The sequence below is a fragment of the Crocodylus porosus genome, unplaced genomic scaffold, assembly GCF_001723895.1.
Source record: "Crocodylus porosus isolate Cpor-Errol unplaced genomic scaffold, CroPor_comp1, whole genome shotgun sequence".
NCBI classification, from domain to species: Eukaryota; Metazoa; Chordata; order Crocodylia; family Crocodylidae; genus Crocodylus; species Crocodylus porosus.
In genome coordinates this window covers 18,727,710-18,747,911 of record NW_017728918.1, presented here as the reverse complement: position 1 = coordinate 18,747,911, position 20,202 = coordinate 18,727,710, and the positions used below count along the sequence as shown (strand labels likewise).

General features: G+C 47.5%; 1 protein-coding gene across 2 annotated transcripts in view; it reads right to left on the bottom strand.

Annotated features, from left to right (window-relative positions):
• LOC109311630 (structural maintenance of chromosomes protein 6-like) overlaps positions 1–20,202 on the bottom strand; it is a 70,469-nt gene that overhangs the window by 14,960 nt on the left and 35,307 nt on the right. For both annotated transcript variants that reach the window (XM_019537371.1, XM_019537372.1), the window contains exons 20-23: positions 13,681–13,851; positions 10,207–10,344; positions 9,527–9,672; positions 1,046–1,171 (exon numbers count right to left, since the gene is read on the bottom strand). In XM_019537371.1, the coding sequence (XP_019392916.1) occupies positions 1,046–1,171; positions 9,527–9,672; positions 10,207–10,344; positions 13,681–13,851 (581 nt within the window). The remainder of the gene's footprint in view (positions 1–1,045; positions 1,172–9,526; positions 9,673–10,206; positions 10,345–13,680; positions 13,852–20,202) is intronic.

Sequence of the window (20,202 nt, the reverse complement as noted above, 5' to 3'; positions counted from 1 at the left end):
CTTCCCATTTCATGCTGACTGAGCAGTAGCTGAAAAATACTGTGCAGTAGTGTGCCACACCACATACAGTGCTAATATGCTACTGCACAGTATTACTGGATTACTGCTCATTTATTTAGGACTTGACAATACAAGTCCTAAATAAATGCATAGTAACAACTATGCAGTAGTGTCCTGTGTAGACGTGTCCAATAGCATCTCAGGTGAAGACATGGTTTTAGAAGTCCCAGTCAAGAATCCAATTTCACATACAGAAGACACATGTATGAAACATCACTCATATCCCCCAGTCAATTAATCCTGCAAGGGTCTGAAAGAGGATTGCTAGAAGGCAGCCAATAAAATAATCATCAAGCCATATTCTAATCTCAGACATACTTCACAGTAAATTTTTATTTCTGAATTCTTCAGAAATTAAGGTGACCAGCATCTAAGCCAGTGATTCATAACCTTTTTAGACTCAAGACACTCTTCATAATATCAAGGCACCTTAAAAAATGTCAGCTCTTAGCTTTCACCCATTTCTTGACTAGGGCAAAATAATAGGGCAATTCTTCTGCTGCAAAGAACTCAGAAACTCTTACCAGGTCAGAATACTTTGGATTAATTTTTTAACTTTCTGGGTTTATCATGTAAATCATGCTTACCTGATTTTACACCTAACAGTGCTAACCTTGCACAGCACTCTTAAGAAGATCTCACAGCACCCTGCTTGACAACTGATGATCTAACCAAAGCCTTCTGATAACGTTCTGTACACAGAATTTAGTGGAGGAATTAAGACAGGTCTACTTGCAGCTAAAACTTGAAATCTTGGGTAAAATATTGACCCCTTCCACAATCTGAATCTGGTTTTATTGTTTCAGAGGAAAGCAAATAAAAAAAACATAAATATACAAGAGAGGTACAAAGATTTACTGTGACAGGTCCTGGGAAATGCCTACATTTCTATGATCTAACAATGTACAATAAATGTTTAATTTGCCTGTGTATATAATTTTACATGAGGTACTCGAATCACTAGCATTTACTAAACATCACTCACTTTCTGAACTTCTTGTACATGCGGCATCTCTGTAACATCATTACTTCTAGCAGTTCAATAAATTTCTTCAAATTCTTCACTTTTTTCGCTGAATCTTCATATTTTTCTTTAGCTTCATAAAACTGCCTGTTTTACCAACAGAATAAGTGTAAAATTAAGCCCAAGAAGAAAATTAAATATTTAATTTAAAAACCAAATAAATCAGAATTCCTTTTCAATGAAGAAACATGCTTATGATTTATTAAATCTTTCATGTAAAACTAAGATCATTTCAGCAGAAGGTAAAGGAAATTAGTTTTGAGAAACTGACCAACATATGTTGTCCCTGTGCACATTCCACTGCAGGTATGCATGGACCTCAACGTCTCAGCCTTAAGAGATTTTTGCCTTGGCGATATGTTTATAAGCTCCCTATGTCCTGCTTTGTTTCATACTCCATGCCAAGGGCCCAGACAGTAGCGCGCACTTCCGTCTCCTCAGTTTGCCCTCTACCACTGAATACCAGAGTGGCAAAGGCTCTGAGGAAGATGGAAATGACAGTGGGATGCAGAATACTCATATTAATAACCCACCTTGAAAAAAATCTGGTTGCTGTAATGGAAAGTAATTTCTCTTTGGATATGGAGAAACACACCTTTTAAATGCTTTCAAAGGAGAAAGGGAGCTGCTTCTCAGGAGTGCACAATAGTCATGTAACTTACCTCTGTATGAACCATTACATCTGTATAGTGACACATTAACTAGATCACCCTAACTTTAACTAAAAACAACTGTAAACATTTTCTATACAATTGCATGTACAGAATCATTCACATCTAACAGTCATATATATTGGTATCCTTTGACATAGTATAACAGGGAACCCGAGCACTGTTACTAAGAGGCAGGGTGGTCCCTTTGAATCCAGAACCTTCCAGTCACAGCCGGCTGGTCAAGTAGGGGTTAAGGCTCAAGCCCTGCCAGCCGGTCAGGTGACAGAAAGAGGAAGGCCAGGATCCTACGGATGGCAAGTGGAGAAGGCCAGAGGGGCAGCAGGGAGGGGGACTCCCAATGACCATGGTGCCACGACCCCAGTCTCTGTCGGAAGACTATGCCATGCTGTGAGCCTCATGATCACCTAAAGAAAGCAGGCATGTTGTCTCTCTTGTTTCTGTATTAGCATTTTTCCATTATATGGCTTTAGAAGCCTAAGTTTTGTGTTGAATGTTAAGATTGGTGGTTTGGGTGAGGCTATTTGGGGAACAAGGCGGCCTCACTAGGGACCCCAGCGCCAGAGAGGGCACAATATTCAGGGGTGAGCTGACCCTGGTGCCAGAGAGGGCGCAGTATTTAGGGGGTGAGCTAGACCCCAGCACCACAGAGGGCGCAGGAGCCCTAGTGAGTTTTTTTTGAGAGCTAGAGCCTGGGAGTCAAACCCTGATTAGTGGGTTTATTGACTGACAGGCCTAGCTAGAGAGAGAAGGGGTAAGCCCACAGCCACCAAGACCCCAACATAAAGAGGAATTTACAAATACCATCTGCAAGGCTTGGGCTGCGGTGTAGGGGAGGAACAGAGCAGCAGATAGCGCCCCCTGGCATCGGGGCATACAATGGGCAGCCTCCTGCTTAATTAACAACAATTAATTAACAACAAGCCATGGCAGGTGAGAAGGCAAGCAGTTGGCCCATAACAGGTGGGTGGGGCCACCAGTAGACGGACCCCAAGCAGGCCCACCCCTGTTACACATAGATATAATTGCTGGGTAGAGACGTATGTTTCTCCTTCAAGTGCATATTCTACTATGGGTGACTCCAAAGCAATGCCCGCTTCATCTAAGCGAACAGCAGCTGGAAGCAGGCTTTGCTAAACAGAGTATCTGCTCTGAAGGCCTGTGCAATGGCATAATGTTCCACACTAAATTCTACGTAGAACCACTGCAGACATCACGAATAGAGACACCTTGTAGGGAAGTCAGTGACATCACATGGGTTCTGATGGAGTGAAATCTGACTGCTGCCGAGTGCATTGTAGCAGCCACTAAAAAAAATCTGACACCATTTCTGATCCAGTAAGACAATCACTGGCCTGAAATTCCTGTGCTTTTATATCTTTTGGCTATATAAACAAACAGCTGAGGGAATTTTTGCAAAGACTTAATTCTGTGCTGATACATGAGGTTATCATTATAAAGATCATATACAAAGCTGCCTCAACTTTTGAAGAGTGAGGTTTTGGAAAAGAGACAGGTGAACATATTGACTAAACTGAAATTTGCTGACAACCTTAGGTTAGGTACTTGGGTCTGTTTGTAAGAGGATCTGATTTGTCATCACTACTGTGTTTGGCTCTTCACCCTTGTCGGTGAGATGACAGACAACAAAAAGGTTGTATTTATAGGTGGAATAGGCAAGCAAATTGTCATGGTATTAAACAGTACATCAGAGCTTTCAGGAATATGTCCTGGCCCCACAGAAGTGTTTGATCTTTCACCAGAGGGAACACCTAAAATCAGATACTTGAGAAGCTTCAGTACTGACTACTGGAGAGGAAATGACAGACTGATCATCTGCATGAGGATCAAAATAAGCTAAAATAATTGGGTATAACTTTACTAAGCTGAGGGAGAGGCTACCAAACTGTGTGCAACTCAAATACAGTGTGCAAACAAACTGTCTCAGCCAGACTGAGGCCAATGCGATCAATTATCTGGAGTCCCACTTTACCCTGGATTTGAAGAACACTCTTATTCTAAGGAGATAAGATACAAAGGCTGTATAAGCAATCCTGCAAGACAACAAAACAGGATCCTGGATGGTCTGGCTTCTCTTTCCTGGGTCACCCTGATTCAGAGGTCCAAGTCCTGAATGGGTACACTGCAACACTAAGAAAGGGTCCCTGAGACCACTGAGTTGGAAGCCACAGGCACAGATCTGTCACAGGAAAGACATGTTAAATCCAGGCAATTTGGGGAAAAAGTCATATTCAGAGTCAAAGTAGCAGCATCCTGGTCCAAATGAAGGGAAAAATGAAGTGTCACTTGACAGGAGTAGCAACTGGAATCTGGGAAACCTCATTTGACTGGAGTCAGGGAAGTCTTGGGTCTTAACGTAAAAGGATGAAACCAAAATAAAAATAAAGATGGTGAAAAGAAATGCCCTTTGAGCCTGCCAGGGTAGACAGTCCCAGCCGTAACCAGCCTACCAGCAGCATGACACGGATGGGCACGCGCTGCACCCCAAGGGTCCCCTCAGGGTCTGTGGCCCCCCCACTGGGCACCTCAGGGACGGCCGCCCAGATGGAGCCCATGGTCCCAGGCTCCATGCAGACAGAGACCCTGGCTCTCAGCTGCGGGGGCTGCCTGTCCCTTTTTCAGGCTCTGGGACTAGGGCGCATGGCCACCTCCCCTTCTGGGGTCTGCTCCCTTTTGGGGTCTCTGGTGCACCAGCTAGAGGAGCCCCAGGCCACAGTCCAGAGACTGCGTGCCATCAGAGACTGTGAGCAGGAGATTGACTCCTACTGCCAGACCCTTCTCCCCCGGGAGCTGAAGGACCACGGTCTCCCTCCAAGACAAGGGAGGACTCAAGGACCTCCCATTCTGTCCAGTCAGGGGCATGGACCAAGGTGGTCAAGGGCCCTAAAGCCTGCTGGCACCAAGGCCCCTGCCCCACCGGAGCTTAGCAACAGGTGTGAACCTCTTGCAGCCCCAGCAGGGCCAGCTGAGTTGTCAGCTCCTGCAGGCAACACAGGCTCAACTGCAGCTACCGTCCCCACCCTCCCTAAGACAAAACGTAAAGTGTTTGTTGTGGGAGACTCCATCCTGTGGGGGACTGAGGGGACAATCTGCTGCTCCAACCCCTTAGCCTGCGAAGTCTGCCGTTTCCCAGGGGCCCACACCCAAGACATTGAGGAGAAGATTCCTAAGGTCCTCCAGCCAACAGACCACTATCCTATGCTCCTTATTCATGTGGGCACCAATGACATGGCTTGGAGTGCTCCCAGCTGGGCCATGAGGCGCTACATGAATTTGGGAGCGGGGCTAAAGGGTCTTGGGGCACAGGTCGTGTTCTCTTTTATCCTCCCAGTCTCGGGGTATGGGCTGAGAAGGGAGAGGAGGATCCATGTAGTCAACCAAAGACTGCGACGCTGGTGTCATTGGGAAGGCTTTGGCTTCCATGACCACAACCCCCTCTTTGGCGAGAGAGGCGGTAAGCTGCTGGGAAAAGATGGCCTCCACCTCTCTCCTCTGGGAAGGAGGCTCTACTCAGCCACACTGCCTGACCTGCCCACCAGGCTTTAAACTAAGCACACTGGGGGACGGGGGGACTACTGCCACAACGGGCCCGCTGAGCAACCCTTCCAAAGCCAGCAGGCCAAGGCACTTAAGGGAGCCCACAACTGCCCCAGCCCTGGTACAATCTGTGGGAAAGGCAAGAGCCCCCAAGGGAACACTTGCCTGCCTGTACACAGATGCCAGGAGCTTGGGGAATAAGCAGGAAGAACTCATCGTCCTGCTTAACGCAAATAATTACAACATCATAGGGATAATGGAGACCTGATGGGGCTCAACCCATGACTGGACCAAGGGTATAGATGGCTATACCTTGTACAGGAGAGATCAAGTAGATAAAAGGGATGGGGGTGTAGCTCTCCATGTTACGGAAAGCTACGTAACCCTGCAAGCTGAAGTTAGCAACTAGGGTGGACAATTAGAGACCCTCTGAGTTAAAATCCATGGGGAAAACAGCACAAGAGACAATGGTGAGAGTCTACTACAGACCTCCCACCCAAAGTCAAGATCTTCACCAGGAGTTCAGCCGGGAACTGGCTGAGGCCGCATGCTCCAGGATCATGGTTGTCATAGATGACTTCAATTACCTGGACATCTCGTGGGAGGATCACTCAGCAAAATCCGAGCAGTTGCAAAGCTTCGTAAAACAGACCTTACGATGATAGGCTGAGAGCCATGGGGCTCTTTAGCCTGGAATAGTGCAGGCTCAGGGGTGATCTGATGGCCACCTATAAGTTTCTCAGGGGTGACCACCAGGATCTGGGGGAACTTTTGTTCATCAGAGCGCCCCAAGGGATGACGATCTCGAACGGTTATAAACTACTGCAAAACCATTTCAGACTGGACATAAGGAAGAATTTCTTTACTGTCTGAGCCCCCAAGGTCTGGAACAGCCTGCCAGCGGAGGTGGTTCAAGCACCTACGTTTAACACCTTCAAGAGCAAATTGGATGCTTATCTTACTGGATCCTATGAACCCAGCTGACTTCCTTCCTTTCAGGCCGGGGGCTGGACTGGATTATCTTCCGAGGTCCCTTCCAGCCCTAATGTCTATGAAATCTATGACTCAGATGCCAGAGATTCGATTCGGCCGAATCACTTTGGAAGATTTGGAGCCGATTCGGAAATTTGGCCATAGAGTATAACAGGGGATCAACGTAATATCTCTAACTTTGATGTTTTTTGGCTGATTTGGATGACACTTGCAGGGATGCTAGCCTCTGCAGACGGCAAGAAGCCAGCCAAGTTTCAAGAGGTTTCTGGGAAACTGCACCTCGAGCTGCTAACCAGCAAAAAACTCGTGTCGTGTGTGTGTTAAGTCACAGTGGCATGAAAACTGCACGGGTGGCAACTCTTGCTGCAGCCACAAAGCGTGCCAGGTTTCAAGGAGATAGGTGCTGGGGTTTCTGGGAAACTGCAACTCAAACTGCTAACAAGCAAAACGCATGACAGGTGATACCATGTGTGTGTTTCATAGCTGGTAGGGTTGGAATGGTCCTGAGCAGATCATCAAGTCCAACCCCCTGCCATGGCAGGAAAGAGTACTGGGGTCAAATGACCCCAGCAAGGTGTACATCTAACCTCCTCTTAAACACCCCCAGGGTAGGAGCCAGCACCACTTCTCTTGGAGGTTGGTTCCAGATCCTAGCCGCCCTGACAGTGAAGTAGCGCCTCCTAATGTCTAGTCTAAATCTACCCTCTGCCAGTTTGTGACCTTTATTTCTTGTCACTCCTGATAGCGCTCGGGGGAACAGGGACTCCCCCAGTGCCTGCTGGTCCCCCCAACTAGTTTATAAACGGCCACTAGTTCCCCCCTCAGCCTTCTCTTGTGGAGGCTGAACAGGCTCAGGTCCCTTAGCCTCTCCTCGTAGGGCCTGCCCTGCTGCCCCCTGATCATGCGGGTGGCCCTCCTCTGAACCCTCTCCATGTTGTCCTTATCCCTCCTGAAGCACAATGCCCAGAACCTGACGCAGTACTCCAACTATGGCCTGACTAGTGTCGCATAGAGGGGGAGCATCACCTCCTTGGACCTGCTTGTGATGCATCGGTGGATGCATGACAAGGTGCGGCTGGCCTTCCTGACCGCTTCTCCACACTGTCGGCCCATGTTCATTCTGGCATCAATAATGATTCCAAATTCCTTTTCTGCCTCTGTACTGACGAGAAGGGAGTTCTCCAGGCTGTAGGTAGCTGCTGATTATTCCTCCCCAGCTGTAGTACCTTGCACTTGTCAGTGTTGAAACCCATCCTGTTCTCATCCACCTACCCCTGTAACCTGTCTAGGTCCGATTGCAGCCTATTCCTCCCTTCTAGCGTGCCCACTTCCCCCCACATTGTAGTGTCATCTGCGAATTTGAACAGGGTACTTTTTACCCCCTTGTCCAAGTCACCGATGAAGATGTTGAACAGTGCGGGCTTGAGAACCGAGCCCTGTGGAACCCCACTGCCCACATCCCTTCAGGTCAAAAATGACCCATGCACCACCAGTCTCTGGGTGTAGCCCTCCAGCCAGTTAGTGACCCATTTGACTGTGTAGGTGTCAACGCCACAGTCCCCTAGTTTTTTAATGAGATTGGGGTGAGAGACAGTGTCGAAGGCCTTTCTAAAGTCCAGAAAGACTATGTCCACTGCTACACCCGCGTCTAAGGATTTTGTGACCTGGTTATAGAAGGCCACCACGTTGGTCTGACAGGACTGCCTCTAATGAACCCGTTAAGCGCAGCAGGATGAAAACTGCAGGGATGGTAGCCCCTGCTGAGGCCATGAAGCCTGCCAGCTTTCAAAAAGAGAGGTGTAGTAGTTTCTGGGGAACTGCACCTCTGCACTTTTACCTCTGCTGCAATGCCCCATTATACCCTATAGCTGAATCTCCGAATCGCTGAATCTTTTCCAATTCTTTTCTGAATCAATCTGGAAGCTCCGAATCAATTCAGAAATCCTAAAGCTTCTTGTGATTCAATTCGGATTCGTAGATTCAGCCTCCAAATTGTCCGAATCATCTCCAAATTCAAATCATGATCCCTACTATTCTCTACCACATCTAGAACCTCCTAGTCTGAAGTTAACTGGGTCCAAGCAGAACAGAAAAGGGCACCTGGTTATGGAAGAGAACACGGGCTAGAAACACAAGTCATCTAATTAAGTAGAACACCTGGCACAGTTGTCATGGCACAACTGATCTGCTTCACTGGACAATACATACAGCAGCTTTTGATGATGCAGGACAAGGGGTGATGAGATCTCACGGCTTTCCCTGCTCAGCCAGACCTGTGGTACAGGTCTAGCTGAGTGGGAAATGCATGACTTTTCCCCACTTCCTCGGTCCACCAGACTTGTGACCCAGGGAGTGGATTTGCCTGATCAAGGAAGGAGTTTTTCCTACCCAGCCGGACCCGAGGCATGGATCTGACTGAGTGGGGAAAGTGCCACAGCGATAGCGGTGGGTGCTCCAATAAAGCAGCACAGTCTATTACCACCTTTGGTTGCGCTATTGATTTTCCTTTCAAGTGGCACAACAAAGGATACTGACATCTATTTGCTCTGCATCTGCACAGCCATAAAAAATGTTATAGTGGGGCAAATGAGACGTGTCAGACAATGTCTGTTTCCACTGAAAGGCAACACGATTCTTCCATCTCTCATGCATCCTGTTAAATTTCCTGTTTTGGGCCAAATAACGTGTGTGATGAAGTCTGAGTTTGGCCAAAACACTTTTGCCAATGATACTTCTGGAGCTTTCTGGGAGACTCACCAGCAAGGCATAGACTTATACAGCCAAAGCAGTGAAGCTGCACATTGGAAAGCGCTGCTTCCATGCTGAGTAGGACTGACACTTGAACCTGTACTTTTACTATGGCAGGAGTATCCAAAATCCCAAAACCAATGGACACAAGCACATAAGACCCACATAAGTGTTATGGATCTCACTTTTAATTAATTCAGTTCAAAGGAAGGTTGCTCACATCTGACATTGCGTACTGTGAGCAGTTTGTGGTCGGGTCCTTATCTTGCTTTTTGTGGAGCATTTAACATATAATTTTGGATGCTAAAGAAACATTAAATCATATAATAGATAAGTCTTTGAGATTGTGACAACTACATATTTTAAAATTAAAGTTAAAATCACAATTGAATTGATATGCTGGTACCATAATGCAACTGTTCTGCTCCCCTGATCCCAAACATGCAGATGTTAAACTACTACCATTGCTTACTTTATTATTTCTTCTCTGTTTCCACGACGATCTCTTTCTGAATTTATCCTTTCCCTTAAGCGTTTCATTTCTGTGTCAAGACTCTTAATGTCTCTGTCCACTTCTGTCCGCTCAGGGTAAATGTCCATGGCCTGTGCAGTCTTTCCCTAAAGAGATATTTGAAATACTATAAAATATAATGCAGTGTTTTTAGCTGCTTTGCAACATTTTCTCCAGTAAACAGCAATAATAGAAAATAGGGCCCCAGAAAGAGGAATTGGTTAATTTTTGTGTCTATGGGCATGTCTATATATGTTTATTTAATGCACATTAGCCCAACTGAAAGCGCATTAAGGGCACATGTCTATACATGTGCAGCCTTAATGCACCTTAAAATGGTGACTTAAGGTTATTAGAGCTTAAATGACTTTCTGCACTCATTACATATTGCATAGCCCTAAGTTATCTGGCAGAGTTAAAATCAAAATAATGCTACATTAGGAAATATATCAAAGATAAGTTAAACCTTATTCATTGCAAGTCACTATTAGCTGATCTAGCAATGCCTATGAAAGAACTAAGATTGCGCAGTAGCATCATCTTTATGCTTTAGAGGAGAAGATGTTGTGTAGATAAGTAATAAATGGAATGTGAATATCCAAATTCAATTGTCCATAAAGCTGCATCAAAAAATGTAATACCTCCAATTCTTTTTCTTTAGTAGCTAGTAGTTCTTTGTACTTTTTTATGGATGCCAAATGCTCTTTCTGTTTCTTTTCATAATGCTGCTGATAGTGTTTACAGTTTTCCACTTCTGAATCTGCTTGATTTATTTCATCCTGTTTGAAATAAATTAAAATGTCAAATGTAAACTGGTTTGGTTAGTTTATGAACTACTTCCTCATGTTTACTGACATAATATTATTGCTCCACTTAAAAGTTAACAAATATTTGCATTTATTATTATAACACCAACGACAACAGCAACAACAATAATGCAACCCCGAGACAGAAACAGCAAATGGTGAAACAGCATATACTCAATCCTGGCAACGTAAGTGTAATATGAGAATGATTCACATTGTTCTCCATCCACACACTGATACACCATCAGGAATTAGATGTTACAGCATCCACTTTCCAGTGGCATTGGGTAGTTTTCCAGAGACTGCCAATATAAAGCTATAAATAAAAGAAATCTTCAATGGTTAACAAATCCATTGGGTTTGTTTCTGATTTGTATGTTTAAATGCATATCAGTTGCATACCCTAACGCAGTGATTCACAGTGTGCCATGGCACTTTGACGTGTTGTGAAATCCTTTGAAGGGTACCATACAAAATTAGCACTGCTAGGTGTGTAAACATATACACAATATTCACAGATTAAACCTAGGGATTTCAAATAGAAATCCATAGCATCAAAAACATTTCTGACCTGTGTCACAATACCTCCTTAACTAGCAGGCCCAAAGGACCCTGCCTGCTGGCTGACTTGAGAGACTAATCCTAATTAGAAGTCTACACCCCCACGTTCTCCCCTGCCACGATTTGGTGTTTAAGGGAGTTGATTCAGTACCTGGATGTGTAGGTTCAATTAGTCATACCACGAGGTTCTACGTTCCTGACGGCTCCTCCACCCCTACACCCTCGTGTTCCACCGACAGATCTTATTTCAGTCCCTGATCGGTCACCTGGTCCTTTCGGCCTCTGTCCAACAAAAAAAGGGGAAAAACCAAGCACTCCTGGCCTGGCTTATTGTTCCAGCTCCTTTTGGCAACCCCCACCCCCCCCAGAAAATGACTTCTGTGTGGTCAGTCCCTTCTTTTCCCTGCTTCTTTTTCTATGGTGACTCTCCACAAGCTTCTTACTGGGGTGTCATGATTCCCCTCATCCCACTAGGTCTATCCTTGACAAAATTTTTCTTGCGCCCCCCTTTAGGGCCTTTACGGTACCAGTTCTCGGGAGTGCCCTTCTATTAGAGACTGTATGGTACCTCTCTCTGCCGGCCTCTGCTGGCTACCAGCATGGTAGCAGACATTTCCAAGTACTGCCTGCTGAGCAGTCCTCTTTCTAAATTCTCTCTGGGGAGCTCGCTCTCTGGAGGAGTCTCCTACCAGCTCTCCACGTTGCTCTCAGGGTTCTCTGCAGCATGGCTTGGATCAATCTTCCTCCTTCTGGTTCCACGCTCCCCACTCTTGCCTGTTCCAGGCTCCCTTTTATACCAAAGTTGGAGTTCCCAGCCCCTCTCCTCCAGAAACACCGGGGTGAGGAAGGTTTCTGCCGGGTCCTTTGGGGCTGTGCGTCTAGGGCCACTAACCCTATGTTTAGCCCTTGCTCCTTTGCATCCTGTGGCTCTCTCTCTTTCTCACAACCTGTTGTGGTTTTTTGGAGTTCTTTGAGGCACGATTGTTTTATTATTTTTCCATAGACAAAAAAAAAGTGAAGGCTAAGAGCTGGCATTTTCTGAGAGGTGCCTTGAGTCTAACAAAGGATCCCTTGAGACTAAAAAGGTTTAGAAGATTTAAAATCACTGCTGTAATACATTTATAAGCAGAACACCCATGAGAAAGAGAACAATGGTGAGCTCTGGTCTTTTTTAAAAAAGACGTTGTACTCGATTGTTTTTAATAGTCTTTGAAGCTGAGTTAACAGGGATAGTTTAGCAAGACATGGCTTGCGTATTCAAAACTACATCAAACCGTTAGAAATCTCACTAGGTCTTGGGATAATGGAGAGTCATTACAGATAAAATTTGGTCTTGACAAATAAAATGTGTTCTGAAAACAATAATTAGGATATTAGGAATTTAAAGTTACTCATTATGCATTTCTGGGTTCTAAGTGGACTTGAACAACTGCGGAAATCTTGGCAAATATCTTACTTGATTAGGTTGTGACAATCTCAGAAAATCAAAAAATATGTTAAGATATGTAAAGTATAGGCTAGAAAATAATACTGAAAATATTATGCTACTATATAAATCTGCAGAATACCCCTCATTTTCATTGCATATTGAATTCCAGTCACTCTCCTTCAAGAAAGGGGCAGATGCAAAGTGGACTTGAAGACAGAAGTGGAAGAAAGAAAGAGATATTAATGGATGTGTAAAAGGAAATATAAAAAATTGACTCTAGAAAAGAAGCCCCCAGGAATGTGAAAGGCAGTACATAGTTACATTTTTAAAGAATATACTTTTTCCTAGCACAGATTATCCAGTGACTGACTGTCATCTGTCAATTCAAGAACTTGGGTAAAGATCCAAAAAGAATTAGACGTGCACACAAAGATTTGTTATTATACAGATCAAAAAAATATATAAACATATTCTGTACATCATAAACCAACTATTAATTACTAGCGATGAAGGAGAAATTTCCCTTAATAACTTATTTCAGGGTTTCTTTCTCGTTCTAAAGTGTCGAATACTGATCACTGTCTGAGATGAGGTACCAGACCAGGCTATATAATCTTGTCTGGTACCACTACTATGGCAGTTAAAATGCTCAGTGTGTATTATAGATGAAAACTGAGTGCTTGAAACTACTTTCCATAAAGTATTTCAGAAATTCTTATTGGAAAATACATCACTTGGCACCTAGAAAAATATTTTATGTTTCAAAGTTTTGAAAGTGGATGCTGTAACTCTAATGTGTATTCAGTACACATCCAGGTACTGAATCAACTCCCTTAAACACCAAATTGTGGCAGGTGAGAACGTGGGGGTGTAGACTTCTAATTAGGATTAGTCTCTCAAGTCAGCCAGCAGGCAGGGTCCTTTGGGCCTGCTAGTTAAGGAGGTATTGTGACACAGGTCAGAAACGTTTTTGATGCTATGGATTTCTATTTGAAATCCCTAGGTTTAATCTGTGAATATTGTGTATATGTTTACACACCTAGCAGTGCTAATTTTGTATGGTACCCTTCAAAGGATTTCACAACACGTCAAAGTGCCATGGCACACTGTGAATCACTGCGTTAGGGTATGCAACTGATATGCATTTAAACATACAAATCAGAAACAAACCCAATGGATTTGTTAACCATTGAAGATTTCTTTTATTTATAGCTTTATATTGGCAGTCTCTGGAAAACTACCCAATGCCATTTGCATATACAAGTCAGATGAAATAGATGTATACTTTTAAAAATTGTGTGGGGTTGTGTGGTTTCTACCTTGATTGGCCCAGCTATCTCTTCTACTTGATTAATTTTTTCTGTAATTTCTTCAAATTTACGTTCGGCAGCTTTTAGAATGATTTTCAATTCGTCCATTTCTGCCTTTCGTTGTTCCATATCCTGTTTAACAGATTCCAGCTTATTCTTGTTTTCTTGGGCTTCATCTTCCTGTTAGAGGATAAAGAGTTTTAAAAGGGAAACACACTTTTGTATTTCGGTCTGTGCAGGTTCAACAAAAAAAGTAAAACCACTAATTAAATATAAAAAAATCACACACAGCATATATCAAAGATAAGAGTGGTCAATACGTTAGCAGTTCAGACATGTAGAAAATTGCTATGGGCAGCTAAAGATATCAGGGGAAAATCTCTGGGTAGCAAGAATAATGACAGGAGATTTTTTTAAATATATTTATTTAAATGTTTAAAAATACTTAGAACACAATTAAGTCTTAGCAGTAGCGTGAGGGGGTGAAGAAGGTGCCGGGCGAGGGCGATGCTGACGGAAACCAGGCCGACTTCCGGGTTCTGGGCGGAAAGCCAGGCACTCAAGTTTCCCCCTTCCAGGAACCCGGAAGTACCCGGGTCGAGACCTACCCGGACGGATAAAAGGAGCCCGGCGGGCCAGGAGAGGGCCCTGGCGGAAGCGGAGGAGGGAGCAGCGGATGCAGAGCTGGGAGCGGCAGATCCGGAAGATCAGGCGAGGGTGTACGGGAGGAGGAGCCCTCAGGACCCCTGGACCCCACAGAGATGGAGTGCCGATCCCGGACTGCACGCGCCACAATTATGAACTCCTAGGTTACCATCAAAGTCGTGGCAGGCGAGACTGGCATGAGAGCAGTGAGGACGACACACTCCCCTCTCACCAGGAGTCCCCCATGGGACGGTCGGTCGGCGGACGGACCCCTCACAAGTGGTGCATTGGCCGGGAAGCTCGAACCCGGGGTGGCAACGCGGATCCCGGAAGAGCAACCTAGACCGGTGGTGCAGCCCAAATGGAGCTCCCGATGGGCATGGATACCGGACAGCAGACCCTGCATCTGGTGGCCCAACTATTACAGCAGCACCAGCAGACCGCCATGAGGCAGATGAATGTGCAAGAGCACATGCTGCAGCAGCAGATACGGGGGGGTCTATACCCCGGAGAGTTCAATATGCCAAGGATGATGAAGGAGGACGATGTGGAGGCTTTCCTGGAGTCCTTTGAATGAGCAGCCCTGGCCGCAGGGATAGACCGGGCGAAGTGGGCCGGTCGCGTGGGGGTCCTGTTGGTGGGCCCGGCTCAAGCGGCTTATCGGGCTTTGTCACAGAGCGAAGCCGTGAATTATGACAAGGTGAAAGCTGAAATATTGCAGAGGTTACCCCAGAGAAACACAGTCAAGCTTTTCGAGAAGCCAAAACAAGGAGCGAGAGGAGCCCTAAGATGTTGTGGCAATTCCTCGCCGATGAGTTAGCCAAGTGGCTGAGGCCAGCTGAGGCTATTAAAGAGGAGATTTGTGACCAGGTGTTGCTGGAACAGTTCCTCGCGGATCTGGGGGAGAACACGCAGCATTGGGTCAGATGTCACGGGCCCACAACGTCACGCCAGGCCCTGTGCTTGGCGGAGCAATATGAGGCAGCCCAAAAGGGACTACGCCTAGAAAGAGGTATGTTGGGACGCGAGGGCCCTCCCAAAAAGGGGAAGGGAGGTAAAAATGAAAGGACACCGGAGAGAACGGACTTCTTTTGTTTCCGCTGTGGAGGAAGAGGACATATGGCCAGGGTTTTTCCGGTAAGCCCAGACTATCAACCCGCCAAAGAGAGACAGTACCCTGGCAGGTCCGGGAGAGAGCGGGAGTCCACGAGAGAGGAACCCATGGAGTGTGGGGTCTGTGCAGGGGTGGGGGCTTCCCCCCAACCTTTACCCAAGGTTCGAGCTTGGGTGGGACAACGCCCCTTGATGGCCGTGGTGGATACTGGGTGTGCCCAGACCCTGGTCCGGCCGTCTATGATTGAGTGGAGGCAAGCCCCCCGATGAGCCGGAATTCACCTTGCCTGTCTTCATAAGCGGAGGTCGTATTTTGAAAGAAGGGTCCTAGACGTACGCGTGCAGGGCACCTCCCGACGCCTGCCGGTTGGCCTGAGCGAGGAGATATTGTACCCCATGATTTTGGGAAGGGACTGGCCGGAGATCTTTGAGGTCCTGGCGAAGCTCCAGCCCCAGGATAAACCCCTGGCGGGTTTAGCCGGAGGGGAAGTTGAGAGAGAGAGCGATGTAAAGCTGGAAGACCTTGCCAGCGGCAACCAGTTCAGGGAGGCCCAAGAGGAGGATGTAGAGCTGCAACCCTTCAGAGAGGAGGCGGTCACCCGGCCCCGGCTGCAGGTAAGCCCCAGCGTGAATCGAGCAAAGGGACCCCGCATAAAAATAAGGCTGGGTTTGTTGTATCACATTAAGCCGGGTCAGCGGGCAGAGGAGGAGGTAGAACAACTCCTGATTCCCCGATCCTATAGAGCCCCGCTACTGCGGTTAGCACATGGGAATCCTATGGGGGGACACCTGGGAAAACGTAAGACGGAAGCTCGATTGACGCGCTGGTGCTTTTGGCCTCATCTGTATGAAGATGTAGAAAACTTCTGCAAAGCATGCGAAAAACGTCAAAAAGTGAGCGCTAACAAGCCCCCCCGGTCACCCCTCCAGTCGGTGCCGGTGGTGCGGGACCCATTTGCAAGGGTCGCCTTAGATGTAGTGGGCCCATTACCTCGTAGTGCGGCGGGGCACCAGTTTATTCTGGTGCTCATTGATTATGCCACCCGCTTCCCAGAGGCCGTACCCCTGAGGGCAGTGACGGGGGTTAAGGTCGTGGAAGAACTTATGAAGTGGGTAACTAAGTTTGGAATCCCTAGAGAAATAATAACCGATCAGGGGTCGAACTTCATGTCGGCGGTGGTAGCGGCACTGTGCAAAGTGTTGTGGATACACCACCTCAAAACGACAGTATACCACCCTCAGGCCAACGGGTTGGTAGAGCGTTTCAATGCTACCCTAAAGGGGATGCTACGGCGTTGCACCCAGGAGGACCCCCCAGAGATGGGACTTGCTAGTGCCGCCACTTTTATTTGCGGTCCGAGACGCCCCACAGGCCTCGACGGGCTACTCCCCATTCGAACTGGTCTTTGGACATCGTCCCAGGAGCTTGTTAGATATCGTGCAGGAAGGCTGGGAGGACGATGGTCGCGTAGGCCATAAGGCGGCCGAATACGTACAGGACCTACAGGAGCGGCTTCGCCTGGCCCAGAAAACGGCTCACGATAACCTGGCCATAGCCCAGAGGCAACAGAAGGACCGGTATGACCGAGGGACAAAGAAGTGGGAATTACAGCCAGGTCAGAAGGTGCTGATGATGTTGCATAGTGCCAATAGCAAGTTTGAGTCACGGTGGCAGGGACCGGTGACGGTGGTGAGGCGAGTGGGCCCAGTGGATTATGAAGTACGGAGGGAGGGTAGATGTCGGAAGACCCAGGTTTTCCATGTTAACCTACTAAAGGAGTGGCAGGAACCCCAGGGGCTCCTGCTCGAGACAGATTGGGAGGCTGAAGAACAAGAAACTCAAGGGCGGGACCCATCACCAAGCCCCTCCAGGGATGTTCCCGAAGCCGAGGATCGGCAACTGAGGAACGGACAGGAACAATGACTGCAAGAATTAATCCATGAATTTAGAGATGTCTTCACAGAGAGCCCGGGGAAGGCGAAGGGAGTTGAACATGCTATTGTGACGAAGAGGGGCCAGGTCGCAAGGGAGAGGTGGCAGAGGATTCCCTTTTACCGGCGCCAACCTATTAAGGAGGAGCTAGACAGAATGTTGGTGCAGGGGATCATTACCCCCTCACATAGCCCCTGGCAGAGTCCGCTAGTGGCAGTAACAAAGCCGGATGGCAGCTTGCGGCTGTGTGTGGATTTTAGAAAGCTAAATGCAATAACACAGTTCGATGCCTTTCCCATGCCCCAGGTGAATGAACTGGTGGAGCGGATAGGACAAGCTAACTTTATCTCCACTTTAGATTTGTCGAAGGGGTACTGGCAGATCCCCTTACGGCCAGAAGACCAACCAAAGACAGCTTTCGGCACGCCGTGGGGTTTGTACGAGTTTAAAAGGATACCCTTTGGGTTGAATGGCATGGCAGCGACGTTTCAAAGACTTATAGACTGGATACTCGCGCCCCACCAGGAATACGCTGCAGCCTATATAGACGACATCATGGTATACCCCCAGACATGGGAGCAACATGTAAAGGCCTTAAGGGCGATTCTGCGAGAGCTGAGGCGAAAAGGTCTGACGGCCAACCCAAAGAAGTGTGCCCTGGGCAAAAGCAAGACGAAGTACTTGGATTTCTTGGTTGGCAATGGGCAGGTGAAGCCACTGAGAGATAAAGTGGAGGCCATCCAAAACTATGAAGCGCTGCTGACAAAGAAGCAGATGCAGGCGTTTCTCGGTTTGGCCAGTTATTATCGACGATTTATTCCCCAATTTGCCGAGGTTGCCAATCCCTTCGTCGAGACAACCAGGGGGTGAGAGCCCCACAAAGTAAAATGGACTCCGGAGAGACACAGAGCCTATGAAGAGCTCAAGAAAGCACTCTGTCAGGAAGCCATTCTTCACACGCCTAATTTCAATGTCCCGTTTACTCTGCAGACGGATGCTTCGGCCTATGCCCTGGGGGCAGTCCTTGCCCAGGAGGTGGACAGAGTGGAACGACCAGTAGCGTTTGCTAGTCCTAAGTTAAACGACAACGAGCAAAGGTATTCTACCATTGAAAGAGAGTGTTGGCTATAAAGTGGGGTATTGACTACTTTAAATACTATCTGTTAGGCCGGGAGTTCTGGTTAGTAACGGACCACACTCCCCTACGCTGGCTTAACTCCACTAAAACAGAAAATGCACGAATCATGAGGTGGGCCCTGGCACTCCAGCCATTCCAATTTCAGATTGGATACAAACCGGGGCATACTAACACCGTGGCAGACTTCTTGTCAAGGCATGGGGGAATGGGACCGCAGCCTGAGCCACAGAAGGGGGCCCCCCCATTGCAGAAAGGGCAGGACGGGGGAGGCGACAGTCAGAGTAAAGAAGCGCCTAGCGGCGTCTTAAGGGGTGGGGTATGTGAGGGGGTGAAGAAGGTGCCGGGCGAGGGTGACGCCGACGGCGGCGGAAACCAGCCTGACTTCCGGGTCCGGGCGGAAAGCCAGGCACTCAAGTTTCCCCCTTCCAGGAACCCGGAAGTACCCGGGTCGAGACCTACCCGGATGGATAAAAGGAGCCCGGCGGGCCAGGAGAGGGCCCCGGCGGATGCGGAGGCAGGAGCAGCAGATGCGGAGATGGGAGTGGCGGATCCGGAGGATCGGGCGAGGGTGTAGGGGAGGAGGAGCCCTCAGGACCCCTGGACCCTGCAGAGACGGGGTGCCGGTCCCGGACTGCACGCGCCACAATTATGAACCCCTAGGTTGCCATCAAAGTCGTGGCAGGCGAGACTGGCGTGAGCGCAGTGAGGACGACACACTCCCCTCTCACCAGGAGTCCCCCGTGGGACGGTTGGTTGGCAGACGGACCCCTCACAAGTAGTAAAGACACATTACTAGGAACAGATGTTAACAACGTTAATAAATATTTCTGTTCTATATTTGGAAACAAGCAAGACTATGTTTTTTCCTATGAGGAAGATTAAATGCTTATTTTGCAATGTCTTGGCTTTGCATGCAGCACTGGAAAAAAGTCTTCTGAAATCTAGAAATTTCCTCTACTAACCAGCTTAAAGACACAATTTTAATTCTGTACATCTTACTGGTGTGATTGCAACAGGACTACTGTCAGCAGCTGTGGTATCCACTGTAATAACCCTACTACTAACTATGAAAGGATGTAGATAATAATACTGTATTTATTCAAATCCAAGATGCGTCTTCCCCCTCCCCACATTAAACATGGGGGAAAAGAAACCTTGGTCTGGTTTCAAATATGGTCCAGAGCAGGCAGCTGCTGCAGCTCCAACTCTGGCTCTGACTCAGGGGAGATTAAGCAGCGTGAGAAGGGAGCACAAGGGAGTCTGTGCTGTGTGGGGAATGAGCACAGGGCAGAATGCACAGTATAGGGGAGAAAGCAGGGAGTCAGCATGGGGAAAACTGTGTGGTATAAGGAACACAGGAGAGATCACATGGTGTGGGGTGAGCATTGGATGACCATGCCATGCACAGGAACATGTGTTCTGTGCCCCAGACTGGAGCCAGAGTCAGAGCCACTGCAAAGGATAAGTAGAGGGGGCAACAAGTGGTAGATTAAGGAAATAGCCACGGGAGAAGGTACTATAGGGAGGCAGGTGGCAGGCTGGATAGAAAGCAGGGAGCAGGCACAGAGAGATGCAGGCGCTGGTGGGGGGGGTGTAAATGGTAGGGACAAGTGGTAGGGGGCAGACTGCCTGTCTCCCCACTGCTGCTTTTCATACTACTTGTCTCCCTGTTTCTGCTTTCCCTCTGCAGCAGTGGTGTTTT